Source organism: Salmo trutta, chromosome 9, assembly GCF_901001165.1.
Source record: "Salmo trutta chromosome 9, fSalTru1.1, whole genome shotgun sequence".
Classification (NCBI taxonomy): domain Eukaryota; kingdom Metazoa; phylum Chordata; class Actinopteri; order Salmoniformes; family Salmonidae; genus Salmo; species Salmo trutta.
The window spans coordinates 1,075,641-1,099,510 of NC_042965.1; the positions used below are offsets into that span (position 1 = coordinate 1,075,641).

The 23,870-nt window shown below is 41.2% G+C and overlaps 1 protein-coding gene across 2 annotated transcripts in view; it reads left to right on the plus strand.

The window, feature by feature from the left end:
• The window catches only part of LOC115199712 (MAP kinase-activated protein kinase 5-like), a 41,705-nt gene extending 21,846 nt beyond the window's left edge, over window positions 1-19,859 (plus strand). Inside the window, exons 7-14 of one of the 2 annotated variants that reach the window (XM_029762051.1) lie at window positions 14-109; window positions 212-292; window positions 541-728; window positions 987-1,107; window positions 1,317-1,447; window positions 1,648-1,763; window positions 1,926-2,030; window positions 19,648-19,859. In XM_029762051.1, coding sequence (XP_029617911.1) covers window positions 14-109; window positions 212-292; window positions 541-728; window positions 987-1,107; window positions 1,317-1,447; window positions 1,648-1,763; window positions 1,926-2,030; window positions 19,648-19,736 — 927 coding nt within the window. In that variant the 3' untranslated portion in view covers window positions 19,737-19,859. Of the gene's footprint in view, window positions 1-13; window positions 110-211; window positions 293-540; window positions 729-986; window positions 1,108-1,316; window positions 1,448-1,647; window positions 1,764-1,925; window positions 2,031-5,540; window positions 6,064-19,647 lie in introns of those variants that run through there. The other variant, XM_029762050.1, reaches the window with a different exon arrangement.
• The last annotated feature ends 4,011 nt before the right edge of the window (window positions 19,860-23,870 follow it).

Here is a 23,870-nt window from a genome sequence, read left to right on the forward strand (position 1 = left end):
TTTCATGTTCAAGGATGCACCGGTGAAGTTGTGCGATTTTGGATTTGCAAAGATTGACCAGGGTGACTTGATGACCCCACAGTTCACTCCTTACTACGTTGCACCTCAGGTAAAGATGGGTGCTCTTCTCAGATCTGACACCAGGTTGGGGACCATTTAAAAAAAAAAAAAATCCTGCTTCAATGAGTGTCGTCTTCTCCTCTCACCCTAGGTACTTGAGGCTCAAAGGCGACACCAGAAGGAAAAGTCTGGAATAATACCTACCTCACCCACCCCTTACACCTATAACAAGGTGAGCAACTACCCTACCTCAGCCACGACAAACCATTATCCCACAAATGGCAACATCTCAGTTTTTTTTTTAAGGATTTACAAAAACATCTCACAAGCATCTTCACATGCTGCAACATATTTCCACTAAATGACATCAGTGTTTGCAGGGTTGTGTCGAGCTACTCTTCTCCATTCTCTCTCCCTCCCTCTCTTTCTCTCTCTATACATATGGCCTGGCTCATTCACGTTCCCTTGCTGTGCATACAGAGCTGTGACCTGTGGTCCATTGGGGTGATCATCTACGTGATGCTGTGTGGCTACCCTCCCTTCTACTCCAAGCACCACAGCCGCACCATCCCCAAGGATATGCGCAAAAAGATCATGACGGCCAGCTTTGACTTCCCCGAGGACGAGTGGAGCCAGATCTCTGAAATGGCCAAGGACATTGTCCGCAAGTACGTCCCTACAGCAGGTCTTACTGTGTGTGTGTGTGTGTGTGTGTGTGTGTGTGTGTGTGTGCGCGCGCCAAGGATATTTTCCTCAAATACCTCCCCAACATGGATTGTGGGTGTCTCCACATTTTAAACAGATGGTATGGTTCATGAGTGCTGTTTTAGGCAAAACCAATTTGGACCGCAAACAGTGCTTTAGTGCTGTATTGTTTGGATTGAGTAGGAAGAATCTAGTTCACTAATATTACTCTCCCTCTGTAGGCTGCTGAAGGTGAAGCCTGAGGAGAGGCTGACCATTGAGGGTGTACTGGAACACCCCTGGCTCAACTGCACAGAGGCCCTGGACAACGTGCTGCCCTCCGCACAGATGATGATGGACAAGGTGGGCCTGGATGGATGGACAGAGATGGAGAGCATTTATATAGCTCTCTGTCTCAAAGCATTACATAGACCCAGTCATACTTAATACAGGGCTGTGAGACTCCGGGGACCAAACTTTTGCTGCCTGCCTTAAAAACTTCAATGTTCATGGTGTAACACTTTGCCTTGTGACCCTTCCTGTCTCCCGCCAACTCTCTCTCCCTCTGCCAGGTAATGGTAGCAGGGATTCAGCAGGCCCATGCTGAACAGCTGGCTAACATGAGAATACAGGACCTCAACATCAGCCTCAAGCCACTCAACTCAGTCAATAACCCCATCCTGAGGAAGAGGAAACTCCTAGGGTCCGTTGGTCTCTCTGCCTATCTGACTTGTTACATGCCTCTCTGCCTCTTTTGTAGTTGGTTAGGATCTGCTTCACATTGTCTGACTGTAGAGCCCATAGTGAGGAGTGACTTTCAACAGCACTGCTAAACCAAATATGTGTGTGTGCGGTTGGTGTCTGGTATATGTATATCCTAACTGTGTGTCTTTTGTGGTACAGCAGCAAGCAGAGGGATGGCTTCTTCATCCACGATCCAGAGAACGGCGGCGAGGACGCCAATGTGGCCCTGGAGAAACTCAGAGACGTCATCGCTCAGTGTATCCTCCCACAGGCTGGTCAGTCTCGCGCACACACACACACGCACCACACACTTCACGTCAACCAATACAGGTATACATCTCCTATTGACAAGCACAGACAAAAAGACATGTATGCACTTACGCATTTACTTGGTATACAGCACAGACACTTGACACTTAACTGTGTGTTTGTGGCAGGGGAGAATGAGGACGAGAAACTGAATGAGGTGATGCATGATGCGTGGCGTTTCAACCGAGACTGCAAACTACTGCGAGACGGGCTGCAGGGCCTCAGCTGGGATGGTAGGCACAACACTGCACTATATACGGCATACAGTGTGCAATGTCAGCTTATACAGTTGAAGTCGGAAGTTTACATACACTTAGGTTGGAGTCATTAACTCCTTTTTCAACCACTCCACAAATTTCTTGTTAACAAACTATAGTTTCGGCAAGTCGGTTAGGACATCTACTTTGTGCATGACACAAGGCATTTTTCAAACATTTGTTTACAGGCATATTATTTCACTGGTCAGAAGTGGGTCAGAAGTTTACATACACTAAGTTGACTGTGCCTTAAACAGCTTGAAAAATTCCAGAAAATTATGTCATGGCTTCAGAAGCTTCTGATAGGCTAATTTACATTATTTGAGTCAATTGGAGGTGTACCTGTGGATGTATTTCAAGGCCTACCTTCAAACTCAGTGCCTCTTCGCAAAATCAAAATAAATCAAGCAAGACCTCAGGAAAAAAAAAAAATGTAGACCTCCAGAAGTCTGGTTCATCCTTGGGGGCAATTTCCAAATGCCTGAAGGTACCACGTTCATCTGTACAAACAATAGTACGCAAGTATAAACACCATGAGACCATCCCGCTCAGGAAGGAGACGCATTCTGTCTCCTAGAGATTAATGTACTTTGGTGCGAAAAGTGCAAATCAATCCCAGAACAACAGCAAAAGACCTTGTGAAGATGCTGGAGGAAACAGGTACAAAAGTATCTATATCCTCAGTAAAACGAGTCATATCGACATAACCTGAAAGGCCGCTCAGCAAGGAAGAAGCCACTGCTCCAAAACCGCCATAAAAAAGCCATATTACAGTTTGCAACTGCACATGGGGACAAAGATCACACTTTTTGGATGAATGTCCACGGGTCTGATGAAACAAAAATAGAGCTGTTTGGCCATAATGACCATCATTATGTTTGGAGGAGAAAAAAAGGAGGCTTGCAAGCCGAAGAACACCAACCCAACCGTGAAGCACAGGGGTGGCAGCATCATGTTGTGGGGGTGCTTTGCTGCAGGAGGGACTGGTGCACTTCACAAAATAAATGGCATCATGAGGAAGGAAATGTATGTGGATATATTGAAGCAACATCTCAAGACATCAGTCAGGAAGTTAAAGCTTAGTCACAAATTGGTCTTCCAAATGGACAATGACCCCAAGCATACTTCCAAAGTTGTGGCAAAACGGCTTAAGGACAACAATGTCAAGGTATTGGAGTGGCCATCACAAAGCCCTGACCTCAACCCTATAGAACATTTGTGGGCAGAACTGAAAAAGTGTGTGCGAGCAAGGAGGCCTACAAACCTAACTCAGTTACACCAGCTCTGTCAGGAGGAATGGGCCAAAATTGACCCAATTTATTGTGGGAAGCTTGTGAAAGGCTACCTGAAATGTTTGACCCAAGTTAAACAATTTAAAGACAATGCTACACTCAATTAGTATTTGGTATGTAAACTTCTGACCCACCGGGAATATGATGAAATAAATAAAAGCTGATTTTAAATAATTTTCTCTACTATTATTCTGACATTTCACATTCTTAAAATAAAGTGGTGATCTTAATTGACCCAAGACAGGGAATTTTTACTAGAATTAAATGTAAGGAATTGTGAAAAACTGAGTTTAATGTATTTGGCTAAGGTGTATGTAAACTTCCAACTGTATACAGTATTCAGACCCCTTGACCTTCCACAGTTTATATTACAGCCTTATTCTAAAATTGATTAAATTGTTTTTTTCCCCCCTCATCAATCTACACACAATACACCATAAAAAAGTATAATTATTGTTATTATTTTTTTTACATGTTTGCAAATTTATAAAACAAACTTAAATCACATTTACCTAAGTATTCAGACCCTTTACTCAGTACTTTGTTGAAGCACCTTTGGCAGCGTTTACAGCCTTGAGTCTTCTTGGGTATGATGCTACAAGCTTGGCGCACCGGTATTTGGGGAGTTTCTCCCATTTTTCTCAGCCGATCCTCTCAAGCTCTGTCAGGTTGGATGGGGAGCGTTGCTTAACAGCTATTTTCAGGTCTCTCCAGAGATGTTCAATCGGGTTCAAGTCCGGGCTCTGGCTGGGCCGCTCAAGGACATTCAGAAACTTGTCCCGAAGCCACTCCTAAGTTGTCTTGGCTGTGTGCTTAGGGTCGTTGTCCTGTTGGAAGGTGAACCTTCGCCCCAGTCCAAGGTCCTGTGCGCTCTGTAGCAGGTTTTCATCAAGGATCTCTCTGTACTTTTGTTCCGTGTCTTCTTTCTCTCGATCCGAACTAGTCTCCCAGTCACTGCCGCTGAAAAACATTCCCACAGGATGATGCTGCCACCACCATGCTTCACCATAGGGATGGAGCCAGGTTTCTTCCAGACATGACGCTTGGCATTCATGCCAAAGAGTTCAATCTTGGTTTCATCAGATCAGAGAATCGTTGTTTCTCATGGTCTGAGGGTCTTCAGTTCCTTTTGGAAAACTACAAGCAGGCTCTCATGTGCCTTTATACTGAGGAGTAGCTTCCGCTGGCCGCTCTACCATAAAGGCCTAATTGGTGGAGTGCTGCAGAGATGGTTGTCCTTCTGGAAGGTTCTCCAATCTCCACAGAGGAATTCTGGAGCTGTATCAGAGTGACCATCGGGTTCTTGATCATCTCCCTGACCAAGGCCCTTCGCCCTCGATTGCTCAGTTTGATCGGGCGGCCAGCTCTAGGAAGAGTCTTGGTGGTTCCAAACTTCTTCCATTTTTAAGAATGATGGAGGCCACTGTTTTCTTGGGGACCTTCAATGGTGCAGATATTTTTTGGTACCTTTCCCCAGATCTGTGCCTCGACACAATCTTGTCTCGGAGCGCTACGGACTGTCAACTGTGGGACCTTTATATAGACCGGTGTGTGCCTTTCCAAATCATGTCCAATCGATTGAATTTACCACAGGTGGACTCCAATGAAGTTGTTGAAACATCTCAAGGATGAGCAATGGAAACAGGATGTACCTGAGCTCAATTTCAAGTCTCGTAGTAAAGGGTATGATACTTAAGTAAATAAAGTATTTCTGGGCAAACATTTAAAAACTTTTCTCTTTGTCATTATGGGTTTTTGTGTGTAGATTGCTTTAAAAAAAAAATGTAATCCGTTTTTGAATAGGGCTGTAATGTAACATAGTGGAAAAAGTCTAGGGGTCTGAATACTTTCCGAAGGCACTGTACATCAACACTAATTTCTGTGGAGGAAATCCCATAATTAAAGGGAAGTTCTACCTTTTTTCAGCATAAAATTCTAATTCCTCAGTTAGTAACCTTTACCTGCTCTTGGTTAAAATCACATGATGCACAGCAGATGATGGCATCAGTGTCTCCGGATGATGTCATCGGTAAACACTTATCTTCAATCTCTTTGTTTATCTATGTTTTGTAATCAACGTTTTGAAATGTGTTGACGTTGGATGGTGCTGGAGATGAAAATTATGTTGAAAAAGAGTGGAATTTCCCTAAAATCTGGTTCTAGTCAACATTTCTTTCTTTGGTCTCCATTGTAGGACGGGCCTTCTCTGACAAAGTGGATCGCTTGAAGTTGGCTGAAATAGTGAAACAGGCCATAGAGGAAAAGACACATTTACAAGACTCTCAGTAGCATTTATTTATATTTCCTTTTGTATCATTTATTCTAACATTTTTTAAGCCAATGACTGTAGAGGCATTTTTATGTAAATTAACACGCTAAAACTATAGGATTTTTTTTTTTAAGAACTCACTTGCAAGACTATTGTACTGTAGATATATTGAAAAGAGGCCTTGTTGGCACTATATATTTTTTTTATGAACAGGTGCAAAGAATAAAAAAATCCTTATATTTTAGTAAAAAAAGAAGAAGAAAATCACAAAAATATTATTTTTTGTAACCCACTGGAGGGAATTTTTACAAGCTGCTTGTCCTGGATGTCCACGGTGATGTTTTAATCTCACTCGTTTTTATTTCATTTGATTCTTATTCCTTTACCTTTTTAACAATGCTACAAATTGTATTTATTTCACAAAGAAACCCTTATTTTTTACCATGAAGCCTGATGTTTGATCATTCTGTCAGTTGAACAATATGGGTCTCTAAAGCAGACAGAGGAACTAGGCTTAGACTTGGGTTGTTCACCCACTGGGTGGTAAGTGGTCCAGGGGGTAGGGAGAGGGACCTCAGTGGCAGTGTGAGGGTCTCCTGTTTAGCTCCAGTAGTTAGCTGAGAATACTGCTGTTGTACCTTGAAGCTGCTCTGCTTCAATCTAGATATCAGCAACAGTCAACTCTTTTATGTAATGTGCAATAGTAATTTAAAGCATGTGCATAATTTGTACATAGGTTCTATATACATACATGTTCTAAAATACACTAAATGCCCAAAAGTATGTGCACACCTGCTCGTTGAACATCTCATTACAAAATCATGGCCATTAAAATGGAGTTGGTCCAAATAGCCTGTCCTCAGTAGTGAGTGTTGCAACTGAGTTCCAAACTACCTCTGGAAGCAAAGTCAGCACAATAACTGTTCGTCGGGAGCTTCATGAAATGGGTTTCCATGGCCGAGCAGCCGCACACAAGCCTAAGATCACCATGTGCGATGCCAAGCGATTGGCTGGAGTGGTCTAAAGCTCGCCTCCATTGGACACTGGAGCAGTGGAAATGTGTTCTCTGGAGTGATGAATCATGCTTCACCATCTGGCAGTCCGATGGGTGAATCTGGGTTTGGCGGATGCCAGGAGAGCGCTACCTTCCAGAATGCATAGTGCCAACTGTAAAGTTTGGTGGAAGCGGAATAATGGTCTGGGGCTGTTTTTCATGGTTCGGGCTAGGCCCCTTAGTTCCAGTGAAGGGAAGTCTTAACGCTACAGCATACAATGACATTCTAGAGGATTCTGCGCTTTGAAATGGTTTGTCGAGATCGGTGTGGAAGAACTTGAATGGCTTGCACAGAGCCCTGACCTCAACCCCATCGAACACCTCTGGGATGAATTGGAACACCGTCTGCGAACCAGGCCTAATCGCCAAACATCAGTGCCGGACCTCACTAATCCTCTTGTAGTTTAATGGAAGCAAATCTCTACAGCAATGTTCCAACATCTAGTGGAAAGCCTTCCCAGAAGAGTGGAGGCTGTTATAGCAGCAAAGGGGGGACCAACTCCATTTTAATGCTGATGATTTTGGAATGAGATGTTTGACAAGTAGGTGTTCACATACTTTTGGTCTAGTAGTGTATGTATGTAAAGTCTTATTTATGGCTAACATGGACTCTCCCTGCTGTGGTTAAGAGCTTAGAGAACACTAAACAAGACTGATAAAAAAATTCAATGTAGGTTTTCTACTACAGCACTTGATTATTTGTTACTTGTATGTATGGTATAATATCTTAAAATGTTTAAACATTTTCAAATGTACAGTACCAGTCAAAAGTTTGGACACACCTACTCATTCAAGGGTTTTTATTTTATTTTTACTATTTTCAACATTGTAGAATAATAGTGAAGACATCAAAACTATGAAATAACACATATGGAATCATGTAGTAACCAAAAAAGTGTTAAACAAATCAAAATATTTGTTATTTTAGATTATTCAAAGTTGCCACCCTTTGCCTTGATGACAGCTTTGCACACTCTTGGCATTCTCTCAACCAGCTTCACATGGAATGTTATCCCAACATTCTTGAAGGAGTAGCCACGTGCTGAGCACTTGTTGGCTGCTTTTCCTTCACTGGAGTGCTGCATCATGTGATGCAGCGCTCCATCCATCACTCTCCTTCTTGGTCAAATAGCCCTTACTCAGCCTGGAGGTGTGTTGGGTCATTGTCCCTGTTGAAAAACAAATGATAGTCCCACTAAGCGCACAACAGATGGGATGGTGTATCGCTGCAGAATGCTGTGGTAGACATGCTGGTTAAGTGTGCCCTGAATTCTAAATAAATCACTGACAGTGTCACCAGCAAAGCACCATCACAACACCTCCATGCTTCACGGTGGGAACGACCTATGCGGAGATCATCCGTTCATCTACTCTACGTCTCACAAAGATATGGCGGTTGGAACCAAACATGTCACATTTTGACTCATCAGACCAAAGGACAGATTTCCACCGGTCTAATGTCCATTGCTAGTGTTTCTTGGCCCAAGCAAGTCTTCTTATTGGTGCCCTTTAGTAGTGGTTTCTTTGCAGCAATTTGACCATGAAGGCCTGCTTCACGCAGTCTCCTCTGAACAGTTGATGTTGAGATGTGTCTGTTACTTGAACTCTGAAGCATTTATTTGGGCTGAAATTTCTAAGGCTGGTAACTCCAATGAACTTATCCTCTGCAGCAGAGTTAACTCTGGGCCTCCCTTTCCTGTGGTGGTCCTCCCTTTCCTGTGGTGGTCCTCCCTTTCTTGTGGCGGTCCTCATGAGAGCCAGTTTCATCATAGCGCTTGATGGTTTTTGCGACTGCACTTGAAGAAACTTTCAAAGTGCTTGAAATGTTCCTGAATGACTGATCTTCATGTCTTAAAGTACTGATGGACTGTCGTTTCTCTTTACTTATTTGAGCTGTTCTTGCCATAATATGGACTTGGTCTTTTACCAAATAGGGCTAGCTTCTGTATACCACCCCTACCTTGGCACAACACAACTGATAGGCTCAAACGCATTAAGATGGAAAGAAATAACACAAATTAACTTTGAACAAGGCACACTTGTTAATTAAAATGCATTCCAGATGACTATGAAGCTGGTTGAGAGAATGCCAAGATTGTGCAAAGCTTTCCTCAAGGAAAATGGTGGCTACTTTGAAGAATCTTAAATATAAAATATATTTTGATTTGTTTAACACTTTTTTGGGGGGGGGTTACTACATGACTCTATATGTGTTATTTCATAGTTTTGATGTCTTCATTGTGATTCTACATTGTAGAACAATGGTAAAAATGATGAAAAACCCCTTGAATGAGTGTGTCCAAATTTTGATTAGTACTGTATACAGTTGAAGTCGGAAGTTTACGTACACTTTAGCCAAATACATTTAAACTTATTTTAAGAATGTGAAATGTCAGAATAATAGTAGATTTATTTCAGCTTTTATTTCTTTCATCACATTCCCAGTGGGTCAGAAGTTTACATACACTCAATTAGTATTTGGTAGCATTGCCTTTAAATTGTTTAACTTGGGCCAAATGTTTCGGGTAGCCTTCCACAAGCTGCCTTCCACAAGCTTCCCACAATAAGTTGGGTGAATTTTGGCCCATTCCTCTTGACAGAGCTGGTGTAACTGAGTTAGGTTTGTAGACCTCCTTGCTCGCACAAGCTTTTTCAGTTCTTCCCACAAATGTTCTATAGGATTGAGTCCAGGGCTATGTGATGGCCACTCCAATACCTTGACATTGTTGTCCTTAAGCCATTTTGCCACAATTTTGGAAGTATGCTTGGGGTCATTGTCCATTTGGAAGAGCCATTTGTGACGAAGCTTTAACTTCCTGACTGATGTTTTGAGATGCTGCTTCAATATATCCACATAATTTTCCTTCTTCATGAAGCCATCTATTTTGTGAAGTGCACCAGTCCATCCTGCAGCAAAGCACCCCCACAACGTGATGCTGCCAATTCCCGTGCTTCATGGTTGGGATGGTGTACTTCGGCTTGCAATCCTCCCTCTTTTTCCTCATAACATAACGATGGTCATTATGGCCAAACAGCTCTATTTTTGTTTCATCAGACCAGAGGACATTTCTCCAAAAAGTATGATCTTTGTCCCCATGTGCAGTTGCAAACCGTAGTCTGGCTTTTTTATGGCGGTTTTGGAGCAGTGGCTTCTTCCTTGCTGAACAGCCTTTCAGGTTGTCAGTATAGGACTCGTTTTACTGTGGATATAGATACTTTTGTACCCATTTCCTCCAGCATCTTCACAAGGTCCTTTGCTGTTGTTCTGGGATTGATTTTCACTTTTCGCACCAAAGTACGTTCATCTCTAGGAGACAGAACATGTCTCCCTCCTGAGCGGTATGACGGCTGCGTGGTCCCATGGTGTTTATACTTGCGTACTATTGTTTGTACAGATGAACGTGGTACCTTCAGGCGTTTTAAATTGCCCCCAAGGATGAACCAGACTTGTGGAGGTCTACAATTTTTTTTCTGTTTTGGCTGATTTATTTAGATTTTCCCATTAATGTCAAGCAAAGATGCACTGAGTTTGAAGGTAGGCCTTAAAATACATCCACAGGTATACCTCCATTTGACTCAAATGATGTCAATTAGCCTATCAGAAGCTTCTGAAGCCATGACATCATTTTCTGGAATTTTCCAAGCTGTTTAAAGGCACAGTCAACTTAGTATGTAAACTTCTGACCCACTAGAATTGTGATACAGTGCATTTTAAGTGAAATAATCTGTCTGTAAACAATTGTTGGAAAAATGACTTGTCATGCACAAAGTAGATGTCCTAACCAACTTGCCAAAACTATAGCTTGTTAACAAGAAGTTTGTGGAGGGGTTCTAAAACCAGATTTAATGACTCCAACCTGAGTGTATGTAAACTTCAGACTTCAACTGTACATTTGAACCTTCCTATGGACTTACGTCTTAGCCTTATTTGCGCATTGTGCCCCTTGCAGGCACTTACACTGAGGTGAGTAACATTAGGAAATAAATAATTTTGATTTTCTTATTAATCGATGTGCTGAATGTGTTGACTCCCTGTTTGGCCATGAAAATATGTCCTCTTACATTCAAGTGTATTGAGCAAGGGTTGGTTGCAATGTAAATGCATATTGTCTTATTGTTAGACTGTTTCCTTCAATTCATATTTGATCAAAGCAATGACTCTGTGTGTGTGTGTGTGTGTGTGTGTGTGTGTGTGTGTGTGTGTGTGTGTGTGTGTGTGTGTGTGTGTGTTTGGAGGCTTATGAATCAATGCTGTTGTCTCCCAAATTGCTGCCTACCCCTAACAGCTGGAAGAGAGAGGCTAGTGATGTGTAGCCGAAGTAAGAAGCTAGATATTAGGCCATTCATTAGCTAAATATTAGGGCTATAGGCTAAATATTTACCATTCAAAGTGCAAGAAAAAAAGTTTATAGATTATGAAATGGCAGATCCAGGCTGTGCTCTGTGGTTGCTGGGCATGCAAAGCTCCGCTATTGATGAGGCCTACGTTTTTAGACAAGACAATTATTATACCTGGGCTACAAAAGTGAAAATCAAGTGAGTGCACAATTATTGTCCATAGGCTGTAAACTGTAGTGATGTAGGCTAATTTGAATAACCGCTCAAAATGTCCGGTTTTGTTTCAGGCGGAATAACTGCATAGGCTTACAGCCTAGGCCTGACTATGCAACCGTTTGTGTCTATTTTCAAAAGTTTAGAAGGTCCAGAAAGGTACATTAGCAGGCCACTCATGTATGTATTTTGTCAGGATGTATGTAGCCCATTGTTAAGATTAGCCTACTAGAGGAAAATATGGGCCTCTCTCCAACTCCCCGCTCGTTCTTAATGCTGTAGCCTATTTTACATTCAGCAAGTAAGAGCAAGCGTGTGTCTCTTGTTCAATAGGTTATTAGAAAGCTAAAGAAAATCAGTTGAATTAAGTGTCCAACAAGCTTTTGTAGTCTGGCTTTTCCTGGGACTCCAGAAGATTTAAGAGGAATCGCGGTGGCAGCAGAGAGGCCAGGTGTGTCTCAGACCGTCTCGAGATGTAGCCTATAGCCTATTCAAGTTAGAAGCATATTAGCCCGTAATTCATAAGCTCATTGTTAGGCTTAATACTGCAGTGGATATATCCAGTCAATTTACACAGCAGAAAATGTTTATTAGATAACGAAGTCATAGGTATCCTTACACTATGTACGCTCCCTCCCAGTCCCCAGGTACCAGCTCGAAAAGCTACCCTATTTCAGTTTTTTAGGGACAAGAAATGTATCCTACCTAGGCTGCAACAACACAACGTAATGAAGAATGTTGTTATTGTTAAGTGGGTACAAATCTCTAGTCTAGGACTCCCGAGTGGCATACCGGTCTAAGGCACTATCTCAGTGCTAGAGGCGTCACTACAGACACCCTGGTTCAAATCCAGGCTGTATAACAACCGGCCGTGATTGGGAGTCCCATAGGGCGGCACACAATTGGCCCAGCGTCGTCCGGGTTTGGCCGGTGTAGGCCGTCATTGTAAATAAGAATTTGTTCTTAACTGATTTGCCTAGTTAAATAATGGTTACAACATTTTTTTTTTAAATGCAGTGAATAGCCTACGTCATTTGAATAATAGCTCAAAAGCCTGGTGTTTTGAGTGCATATTATTTTCAAAATAACTGCATCCAGCCCCATAACTGGGCAACCGTTTGGATCAGTTATGGGGTTTTTCTCTGCAGTTTAGCCTACAAGCTCCAGGGACATTAGCAGGCCATTAAGGTGTATTTTCTTCCGGATGTATCTGCGAACGGAAACATACTAAAGCAGGGATTTCTAGTGGCGCGCATATGAATAATGATATTCGCTGAGCGCAGAGGAAGTTATATCAATAGTTTCCACGTTTTTGCTTTGTTTTAAAAGTATTTCAAAATTAGGTGAATACTTCTCAATCATTCTGATTGTGTTCTGATTGTGACGTGTTGTAAAATTTCTCACAGCGTGAAATGCTGCTGTCAGATCTTCCCATAGGTTTTGGATGTGATTCAGATCTGGCCACTTCACTCGCCATTCAAGAACAGTCCAGTTCACCAGTCCTGGGTGCTTTTTTTAATCTCTGGAGTTGTGCTGCTGGAAGACGCACAACCTTCAATGGAGACCCAGTTCTTGGACACTGGGTTGAACATTGGACTACAAAACACCTAACAATCTGCTGATTTCATGATGCCTTGTGCACATTCAAGGCCCGCAGTACCAGATGCAACAAAGCAACCCAACAGCATTACCAGACCTCCCCATGTTTGATTGTAGTGAGTGTGTCAGTTAACACTGATCTGTATTGTCCACAGAACATTTTCCCCGGGATTTTTGGCTTGTTTAGGTGGGTTTTTTAAAAGTTAAATCACACTTTCTTGTCTCCTTCAGCAGTGGGGTCTTCCTATGTCTACCAACAACCAAATGAAGCATTCAAAGAAAATAACACCCTCCCTACAATTAATTATGGGTGAGGTTCGATACTGTGGGGTTGCTTTGCTGCCCCTGATACTGGGGGCCTTGAATGTGTGCAAGACAGTAAATCATCAGATTATCAATGTGTTTTGGAGTGCAATGTTCAACCCAGTGCCAAAAAACTGTTGAAGATTGTGGGTCTTCCAACAGGACAACAACCCCAAACACACACAAAAAGCACCCTGGAATGGTTCAAGAAGAAACGCTGGACTTTCCTTGAGTGGCCAGTGACGAGTCCAGATCTAAATCCCATCCATAACCTACGGTGAAAGCTTAAAACATTGAAGACTTAGAGCAGTTTGCTGCTGCAGAGTGGGCCAAATTGCCAGTAGAAAGATGCAACAAGATCATTGATGGCTACAAGAAGTATTTGTTGGCAGTTATCTTGGCCGAAGGCTGTGCAACCAAGTACTAGCTCCGGGGTGCCAATTTTGTCCATGCCATTTGTCTTTATTTTCTCAGTTAAAATTGTAAACTTAGGTTCACAAAAATATATTTGGTTCTGCAATGTTGAAAATCCAATAGTGTGGAGACAGTTTTTTTCAATTTCAACTTATTTGAGAAGAAATGGGGAATTATTTAAAAGTGCAAGGGTGCCAATATATTTGTCTGCAACTGTACATATCTGCTGTAGATCCACAGATGCAGGCAGCCCCTATAGGCCTACATGTTGACCTCCTAGCTATACTGTATCTGTGTCTCAAATGGCACCCTATTCCCTACAGTTGAAGTTGGAAGTTTACGTACCTTAGGTTGGAGTCACTAAAATTCGTTTTTCCACCACCACAAATTTTTTGTTGACAAACTATTGTTTTAGCAAGTCAGGTAAGACATCTACTTTGTGCATGACACAAGTAATTTTTCCAACAATTGTTTACAGACAGATTATTTCACTTATAATTCACTATCACAATTCCAGTGGCTCAGAAGTTTACATACACTAAGTTGACAGTGCCTTTAAATAGCTTGGAAAATTCCAGAATATGATGTCATGGCTTTAGAAGCTTCTGATAGGCTAATTGACATTATTTGAGTCAATTGGAGGTGTACCTGTGGATGTATTTCAAGGCCTACCTTCAAACTCAGTGCCTCTTAGCTTGACATCATGGGAAAATCAAAATAAATCAGCGTAGACCTCAGAAAAATAATTGTAGACCTCCACAAGTCTGGTTCATCCTTGGGAGCAATTTCCAAACGCCTGAAGGTACCACATTTATCTATACAAACAATAGTACGCAAGTATAAACACCATGGGACCACGCAGCCGTCATACCGCTCAGGAAGGAGACGTGTTCTGACTCCTAGAGATGAACGTACTTTGGTGCGAAAAGTGCAAATCAATTCCAGAACAACAGCAAAGGACCTTGTGAAGATGCTGGAGGAAACGGGTACAAAAGTGTCTGTTTCCACAGTAAAACGAGTCCTATATCAACATAACCTGAAAGGCCGCTCAGCAAGGCAGAAGCCACTGCTTCAAAACCGCCATAAAAAAGCTAGACTACGGTTTGCAACTGCACATGGGGACAAAGATTGTACTTTTTGGAGAAATGTCCTTTGGTCTGATGAAACAAAAATAGAAATGTTTGGCCATAATGACCATTTATGTTTGGAGGAAAAAAGGGGAGGCTTGCAAGCCAAAGAATACCGTCGCAACCGTGAAGCATGCGGGTGGCAGCATCATGTTGTGGGGGTGCTTTGCTGCAGGAGGGACTGGTGCACTTCACAAAATGGATGGCATCATGAGGTAGGAAAATTGTGGATATATTGAAGCACCATCTCAAAACATCAGTCAGGAAGTTAAAGCTTCGTCGCAAATGGCTCTTCCAAATGGACAATGACCCAAAGCATACTTCCAAAGTTGTGGCAGAATGGCTTACGGACAACAAAGTCAAGGTATTGGAGTGGCCATCACAACGCCCTGACCTCAACCCTATAGAACATTTGTGGGCAGAACTGAAAAAGTGTGTGCGATCAAGGAGGCCTACAAACCTGACTCAGTTACACCAGCTCTGTCAGGAGGAATGGGCCAAAATTCACCCAACTTATTGTGGGAAGCTTGTGGAAGGCTACCCAAAACGTTTGGCCCAAGTTAAACAATTTAAAGGCAATGCTACCAAATGGTAATTGTGTGTATGTAAACTTCTGACCCACTGGGAAATAAGAAATAAAAGCTGATTTAAATAATTATCTTCTATTATTCTGACATTTCACAGTCTTAAAATAAAGTGGTGATCCTAACTGACCTAAGACGGGGAATTTTTACGAGGATTAAATATCAGGATTTGTGAAACTGAGTTTAAATGTATTTGGCTAAGGTGTATGTAAAATTCCGACTTCAACTGTATATAGTGCACTACGTTTTTATAAACGTTGCATACTCACAAAATATGCCCCAAAATTAGCATGTGCCTGTTTCCACAAAAGTTCGCATTTATAAAAACTGTACTTGACGTGAGAATGTGTTTTATTCTCCCGCAAACTTTAGACCATGCATTCGTACAGTTTCTAGTGGTTGAAGTATTGTATTGCAGTAAGGCAAAAGTACCCTAATAGCCCTGTGCAAATGGGAAATATGACTTACTCATACCAAAAAATATATAACAAGTTGCAATAATTTGCTGTTAGTGAGAAGAGCGAAAATCTATTTGCTTTGTATTCTAAAATAATTAGAAAAATATTTGTTTTTTAATTAATTTCCATGATCATTGCAGAATAAATGTCTCGCCTTTTCTGACTGTGATGGTTTCATACTTACGAAATAGCCTATTGGCCTACAACAAGTTAGCATAAGATACCATTCGTCCCATCTCATTTAATTGGACCCACTTCACAGCAGTAAATCGATAAGCTACCAGTATTTTGCCCTGTGCGATCCGATCCAAGCACAGTTTAACCGTAGAACAGACGGTTCAGCTTTTCCATTGACGTTTGAAGGCTTCGTCTGAATACTGTAATGTAAAACTTCTTGAGTAGCCTAAATATTTTAATTTAGAAACATAATCCAATTTGTAAGTCGCTCTGGATAAGAGCGTCTGCTAAATGATGTAAATGTAAATAATACATATCATAACCATCGCACCTTTTCTGGCCATGAGTTCATATTCCTGAAGTAGTGATACAACAAATTAACATGCACATCTCTCATTTCATTGGGACTATTAGATAGAGCAAAAAAAACGTGAAATTATAATAGCCTATGCATCCGAAAGGGAGTGCTGTTTATAACATACAGGTGAACAGACAGTAGATTTTTTTTGTATTGAAGTGTGTAGGCTACCACTGTAAGTAGACCTACTGTAGTTGGAAGAAAAAAATCAGAGTAGACAGTGTTTCGAATTCGCGAGCAGTGCAGCATATTTAGGTTTGGTGAAAAAGTCAATGCAAAACATTGAATTCAAACGATCTGTTAACAGGTCCACAACAATTTGCAATTGTTTTTGTGTTTCAGAAACGGTCAAATACAGCAAATGTCACAAAAATATGAAAAATGGCAACACCAGACATTTGATCAAGTTTTCCTTTGATATTTCCTTTAGATATATTGTCTTGGCCTAATTCCAATACTTCCAAAGTATACATAAAATAATTGCATTATTGTCACATAAAATGTGAATAATGGGCGTTGTTCGGCGGAGTTATAATGCTTGTAAACGCGCGGTTTTAAGACGAGTCTGATTTATAAAGGGAAACTTGTGTGTGTGTGTGACGTGGGCCAAGTTTATTAATCTCAATGTTTTTGTACCTGCGCAGTATTTTTAGAAATGGCGCACGCAGATATCTAGTGTAAAATGTCATGCAACGGTTATAAATGAGACCCCAGAGGCCGATGGCCCTGTTAAAAAATAGTGCATTTTATAGGGAATAGGGTCCCATGTGATAAACACTGTATATACAGTATCTCTCCCCTAATGAATTCAGCAGAGAAGGGCTATGGCTCTACCAAAGCAGTACCTTGCCTGTATTATTTATAATTAATCCTGCCTCCATGTTTTATTTTCTTTGGTTGTCTCCTATGTAGCACTTATATGAATCCATTATGGAAGACCTGTATCAATTAGTATTCTTCTTTTCCTTTCTTTGTCCTCTGCCCTCTTGGGCATGTTATGAACATGCTGACTACTTGTATTCAATTAATTCTTTGCAACGATAAGATACGTGTGTGATATTCAGGTCTCAGTGCCTTCAGAAAGTATTCACACCACTCGACTTTTTCCACATTTAGTTGTGTTACAGCCTGAATTTAAAATTGATTAAATTCAGGTTTGTTCTCACTGGCCTCTACACAATACTCCATAATGTCAAAGTGGAATAATGTTTTTTAGAAATGTTTACTAATTAATTAAGCATGGACTCACTCCGTATGCAATAATAGCGTTTACAAATATTACAAAACGTGCATCATGTTTGCAATAAGGCACTAAAGTAATACTGCAAGGAATGTGGCAAAGCAATTAACACTTTGTATTCAGGAGAAAAGGTTATGTTTGGGGCAAATCCAATACAACACATTACTGAGTATCACTCTCCATATTTTCAAGCATAGTGGTGGCAGCATCATGTTATGGGTATGCTTGTAATTGTTAAGGACAGGATAAAAAAAAAATAAAAATGGAATGGAGCTAAGCACAGCCAAAATCCTAGAGGAAAATGTGGTTCAGTCTGCTTTCCACCAAAAACTGGGAGATTAATTCACCTTTCAGCAGGACAATAACCCAAAACACAAACCCATATCTACCCAGGAGTTGCTTACCAAGAAGACGGTGAATGTTCCTGAGTGGCCAAGTTACAGTTTTGACTTAAATCTGCTTGACAATCTATGGCAAGACCTGAAAATGGTTGTCTAGCAATGATCAACAGCTCATTATAATAAAAAAAAAGAATAATGGGAAAAGTTGCACAATCAAGGTGTGGAAAGCTCTTAGCGCGTTACCCAGAAAGACTCACTGCGAGCTCTTATACAGTATATGGTAATTTTCAAATTTTCATAAATTCGTAGAATGTTTGGGAATGACGTAGAGTAGCCCAAGGCATTTATGAAAATTCTATAGCAATGTAGAGTGGGAAAGCGGCCGTGCGTTTTGACAATTAAGACACTGCAGTAAATAAAACCCCCCAAAAAACATTCTCTCTCATCAAGTAAGGGCACATGGGTGTACCATCGCCAATCAGAGCTACAGTAGGCCTTTATGCAAATAAGCCATTTGCCACAGGGGCCTGCCATCATTCACTTTGAACTGGACTGTGTTCACAGGCAGTAGCAATACTACGATTTTAGAACATTAGAACGCATTCTCCAAAAGCCACAAAATATACCTGAATGGATTTCTGGAAATATGTCAATACCATCTGAGTTCTATTACATTTGGGAACTTTACAGACCTATTGATCAAACAAACATGAAAAGGTAAGCTGTCTCTCCCTCAGTTATGCACATCAACAACAGATCAACAACTAATGCTAGTAAGAGCAAGATGAGCTAAAATCTAACGAGGGAACATTAAATAAATTCTCTCAAACCTTTTCAGCTAGTTGGCTATCAAAATTGCACTGATAAGCGATGGGGAATACTATGGTGTCAACTCCGATTCAAAATTGAACGGGCTAGAGTGAGCAAACACTTGAGTCGAGAGACAAGAAATGGGGTCGAGTGAGCAGAGGACCGTCTGTCAAGACTCAGAAATGACTGCACACATCCTGACTCCACACACAGATGTCTTTTCTCCTTCTCACACCAATTTTCCAGTTTACTCTCCAAAATCCATTTTGTTCTCGCAACCGCTTACTATAATTGTATAACGGGGACATTCTAGCCAATGAACATAGCCTGTAGCAGTCTACTGAAATGCAATTGGTCAGGTTTTTGCACCAATCAAGGCTTGACTGCTCTCTATCCTGATTTTTATTTTAACAGCGAGATGAAAGGTGAACGATGTCTGACAATATTAAAAAGTTAAGTTCGATAGAGTTTCTCTACTGAAAAAATCTAACCAACTAGCAAGATAATCAAATATGTCAATATTGAAGTAAGTAGTTATTTGTTTCTTCTGTTATTAAAGCAGGCTATTGAGGCATGCTAGGTTAACGTCAGCTAGCTAGCTAACTAACATTAGCAAATGTTTAACCATGTGGTTTAACCAAAGCCAAGGTGGTTTCGTTTTCTATACGGTCTTTGGTTTAATTAAGAGCTTTGTACTTAAGTCGAGGAGGCGTTTAGTAGAGGAGGATGACTTGAAAGACCAGCATAACTGTGTGACAGAAGAGGGGGAAATGCAGGGTGAAAACAGACAGGGAATACACCTCACTGGGGAAGAGGTCAGTGATTGAAGAGGGGGAGCCAAGAGAGGTCAGGCTCTGAACCTAATAATTGCCAATATTGTAAACCGCTAACCATACTTTGAGATACAATCTGATTGCAATAAAGATGTGATAACTTTTACTCTGTCAGTTTTTCAAGTTACAATAAATGTGAATGACCTCAACTATTTCTCTCTCTCCATCCCTCTTTCCATGCAGGTCCACTGTCACTAATATGTGGTGGTGAAGTTGTTTTCTACTCAGCAGACAGAGACAGAAGATTCAGGAATCTATTCTGTATCAAGTAGGTTACCTTGGCTCTCCTCTATGCACAGCACTCTGGGGACTTCCTGCAGGTAACAATGACATCCACCAATCACCTCGTAACCAATGTTCCCTCAATTTTTTTATTTAACCTTTATTTAATTAGGCAAGTCAGTTAAGAACAAATTCTTATTGACAACGACGTCCTAGGAACAGTGGGTTAACTGCCTTGTTCAGGGGTAGAATGACAGATTTCTACCTTGTCAGCTCGGGGATTCAATCTAGCAACCTTTCGGTTCCTGGTCCAACGCTCTAACCACTAGGCTACCAGTCGCCCCCTAAGCTGCGGGAGTGCGTGGGCGCGAAGAAATATCAGCACGTGCAGAGAAGCACGAGATTGAACTTAATTTCCCCGTTAGTTAACACTTTACTGTGGGAATTGTGATCGAATCAACGCAATATTAGCCACTTTCAAGTCCTCAACTGGCAGCTTTATTAAATAGTACCCGCAAAACACCAGTCTCAACGTCAACAGTGAAGAGGCAACTCCGTGATGCTGGCCTTCTAGCGAGAGTTCCTCTGTCCAGTGTCAGTGTTCTTTTGCCCATCTTAATCTCTTATTTTTATTGGCCAGTCTGCGATATGGCTTTTTCTTTGCAACTCTGCCTAAAAGGCCAGCATCCCGGAGTCGCCTCTTCACTGTTGATGTTGAGACTGGTGTTTTGAGGGTACTATTTAATGAAGCTGCCAGTTGAGGACTTGCGAGGCGTCTGTTTCTCAAACTAGACACTAATGTACTTGTCCTCTTGCTCAGTTGTGCACCGGGGTCTCCCACTCCTCTTTCTATTCTGGTTAAAGACAGTTTGTGCTGTTCTGTGAAGGGAGAAGTACACAGCATTGTATGAGATCTTCAGTTTCTTGGCAATTTCTCGCATGGAATAGCCTTAACGAGTTTCAGAAGAAAGGTCTTTGTTTCTGGCCATTTTGAGCCTGTAATCGAACCCACAGATGTTGATGCTCCAGATACTCAACTAGTCTATAGAAGGCCAGTTTTATGGCTTCTTTAATCAGAACAACAGTTTTCAGCTGTGCCAAAATAATTGCAAAAGGGGTTTCTAATGATCAATTAGGCTTTTAAAATGATTAACTAACACAATGTGCTATTGGAACACAGGAGTGATGTTTGCTAATAATGGGACTCTGTACGACTATGTAGATATTCCATTAAAAATCAGCCGTTTACAGATACAATAGTCATTTACAACATTAACAATGTCTACACTACATTTCTGATCAATTTGATGTTGTTTTAATGGACAAAAAAATCTGCTTTCAAAAACAAGGACATTTCTAAGTGACCCCAAACTTTTGAACGGTAGTGTGTATATAGGACACATGAAGTTGAATTGAGATGATGGTTTTAGCAGTATTCGAGAAGTATGATCAGCAGAGGAGGTCTCATCATTGTATACCATTGAGCTCATTCTTGCCTCTTATTTTAAAGGAGAAATAATGATACATTCCTGACACAAGTTTGAGACTAAGATCATTAGTCTAATAAAAGTCTGAGGTGATCATTTCAGAAATATCTAAGTATGAGCCATAAAGGAGATCTCTGCATTGTATGTGCAACGTCTCCTCCATGTCTCATGTATTTCTCTTATAATTACTACAGAAGCTATACATGAGCTTGATTAATGAGATATGAGACACAATTGAGAATTTCATTTGTTAGCATTAATTTGCCATATTAATAATGATTACCTGTTAAAAATAAGAATAAACTGATACAGTTCAACAAATGTATTCAACAGTGCTTATTATATTAACAATGCATCTCACTTTTCATTCCCAACACAGATTGGGTTCCATTAACTGTAAGAACGTAAATAAAATGAATATACAGCATATGCTCTTGTACCTGATTTAAAACATTAGGTAAACCCCAAAATAATATTGTAGAGATGAAAGTAGGCAGTTGTCACCCACCAGATGTACTGAACAAAAAGTCAAACCTACATGTGACACCAGTAAGCCCTTAACAGTATGTTCTTAAATTAACCTTATTGCAAATATGAACATTGCACATTGTACACAAACAAAAATATTTTAGTAGTCACTACTCTGTATGTCCTGCTCTGGACCTTCACTTGTTGATGAATGCCTTCAGTTTTGCTTCATCGATTCTGGTCCAACCATCCAAGGTAGCACAACGCAAAATGTAGGCTGGAATAAAGTATGTAAAACATTTCATGAATATTTTGACAAATAACACATGACAATTCTACTGAAGTACTCACAGTATGCAAAACACAAACGTCTTAAAAGGACATTGGGGATTTTGGTTTGTTTTAAGTGTATTTAACTTCATTTGACTTGATTGCATTGCTGAATTAGCAAATAATATACTTAAATCCTTTTCATCAAGAATCAATCCTAATTTGCTGTAGGCAGTTTTTAAGTAACAAAGTAACCTAGCTTTGAGAAAATACTTACTTGGAATTCCGCTGAGCTTCTTCCGGTTCGAGGACTAGCTTCCCTTCGGGGATCTTGCCATGGCGTCCAAAGGTAACTGAATTGACACATTCTTCCGCTGAGACAAAATGGTCAAAAAGAAAATGAACAGACGCAAGCAATCTTGCCTAGATGCCTGATGGATGGCAGAACGATGAGAGGAACATGCCACTGTCAGGAAACAAGTCTTGCTCGCCGGACGGCACCGATGGCTATCTCTCCTGTAGCTAACAGTGTTTCTCCAACGATGTCAATGAGAGCGTGCAGCTCTCGGATCTGGACTGGGTCTGAGAGGCGACAATGGCACATACAGTAAATTCATTATTATGTGTTCAAGGTCCAATCACTCTTCCAAAGGTAAACAAAAACACAACAGAAATGGGGTTGGAGAAGTTTTTCAATATAATTTACAATTCAACTTCCCAACATTTAAGTTTGATAGGTGACATGATATTAATTACCTATTCTCAGAATGACTTCCTCCATCCTTCCCTTGTCACGGAACATTTGTTCGACCTCGTCCCTGCAACCATCACATGGCTGCCATGCGGCTGGTGCGTGCCGTCAGACTGGAGCTGGTGCGTTCCATCCAGTGAGGGCTTGTCTGTCCTATTGGGACTGGTGCGTTCGATCCAGTGAGGGCTGGTGCGTGCTGTCCCACTGGGACTGGTGTGTTCCATCCAGTGAGGGCTGGTGCGTGCACTTATATAGGGAGTAGTGCCTTTCCTCAGCTACAGTGTGTTATATGTGCAAAAGTACTATCTCACAACTTGATGAAACCTTCACTCTTGCACAGACATTTAGAAACAAAACATGTCAATTTGAAAAATAAGCCACAGGAGTTTTTTGAATGAGAATTGAGATGAATTTTGAGTGGTAAGACATGTATAAAAGCAACAGATACCATTAATAAGAAGGGGCTAGAAGTGTCTTATATAGTGAGCTAGCGAGTGGCTAGGACAGGCAGGCCCCATACGATTGTAGAGGACTTAATTCTTTCTGCTAAGACAATGCTGGGGGAAAAGGCCCAAAAAGACTATACAGACAATGTCTTCATCAAACAACATTGTTTCACGATGCATCAGTGACATGGCTGGATATGTTTTGAAACAATTACTGCTTTACATACAAGCCAGTGAATTCTATGCGTTCCACCTGGATGAGTCAACAGACGTGGTGGGCCTGGCACAGCTCCTGGTATATGTCAGTTATGTTTATGGGGTGTCAATTAAGGAAGATATCCTCTTCTGCAAAGCACTGGAAACCAGGACCACATTAGAGGATATTTTTAAAGTACTGGACAGCTTTGAGACATCAAATGGACTTTGGTGGTCAAGATGTGTTGGTGTCTGTACTGATGGCGCAAAAGCCATGACAGGGAGACATAGTGGAGTGGTAACGCGCATGCAAGCAGTTGCTCCCGACGCCACTTGGGTACACTGCAGTATCCACAAGAAGCTTTTGCTGCTGAGGGAATGCCTGACAGCTTGAAAGACATTTTGGACACTACAGTGAAAATGGTTAAGAACTGTCGTGTATTTTCTTCACTATGCAATGATATGGGCAGTGACCATGTAACGCTTTTACAACATACTAAAGTGCGCTGAGAGTGTGCTGACCCTGGTGCTAGAGGGGGTACGCAGCTGGAGGTTGAATGTTTGAAG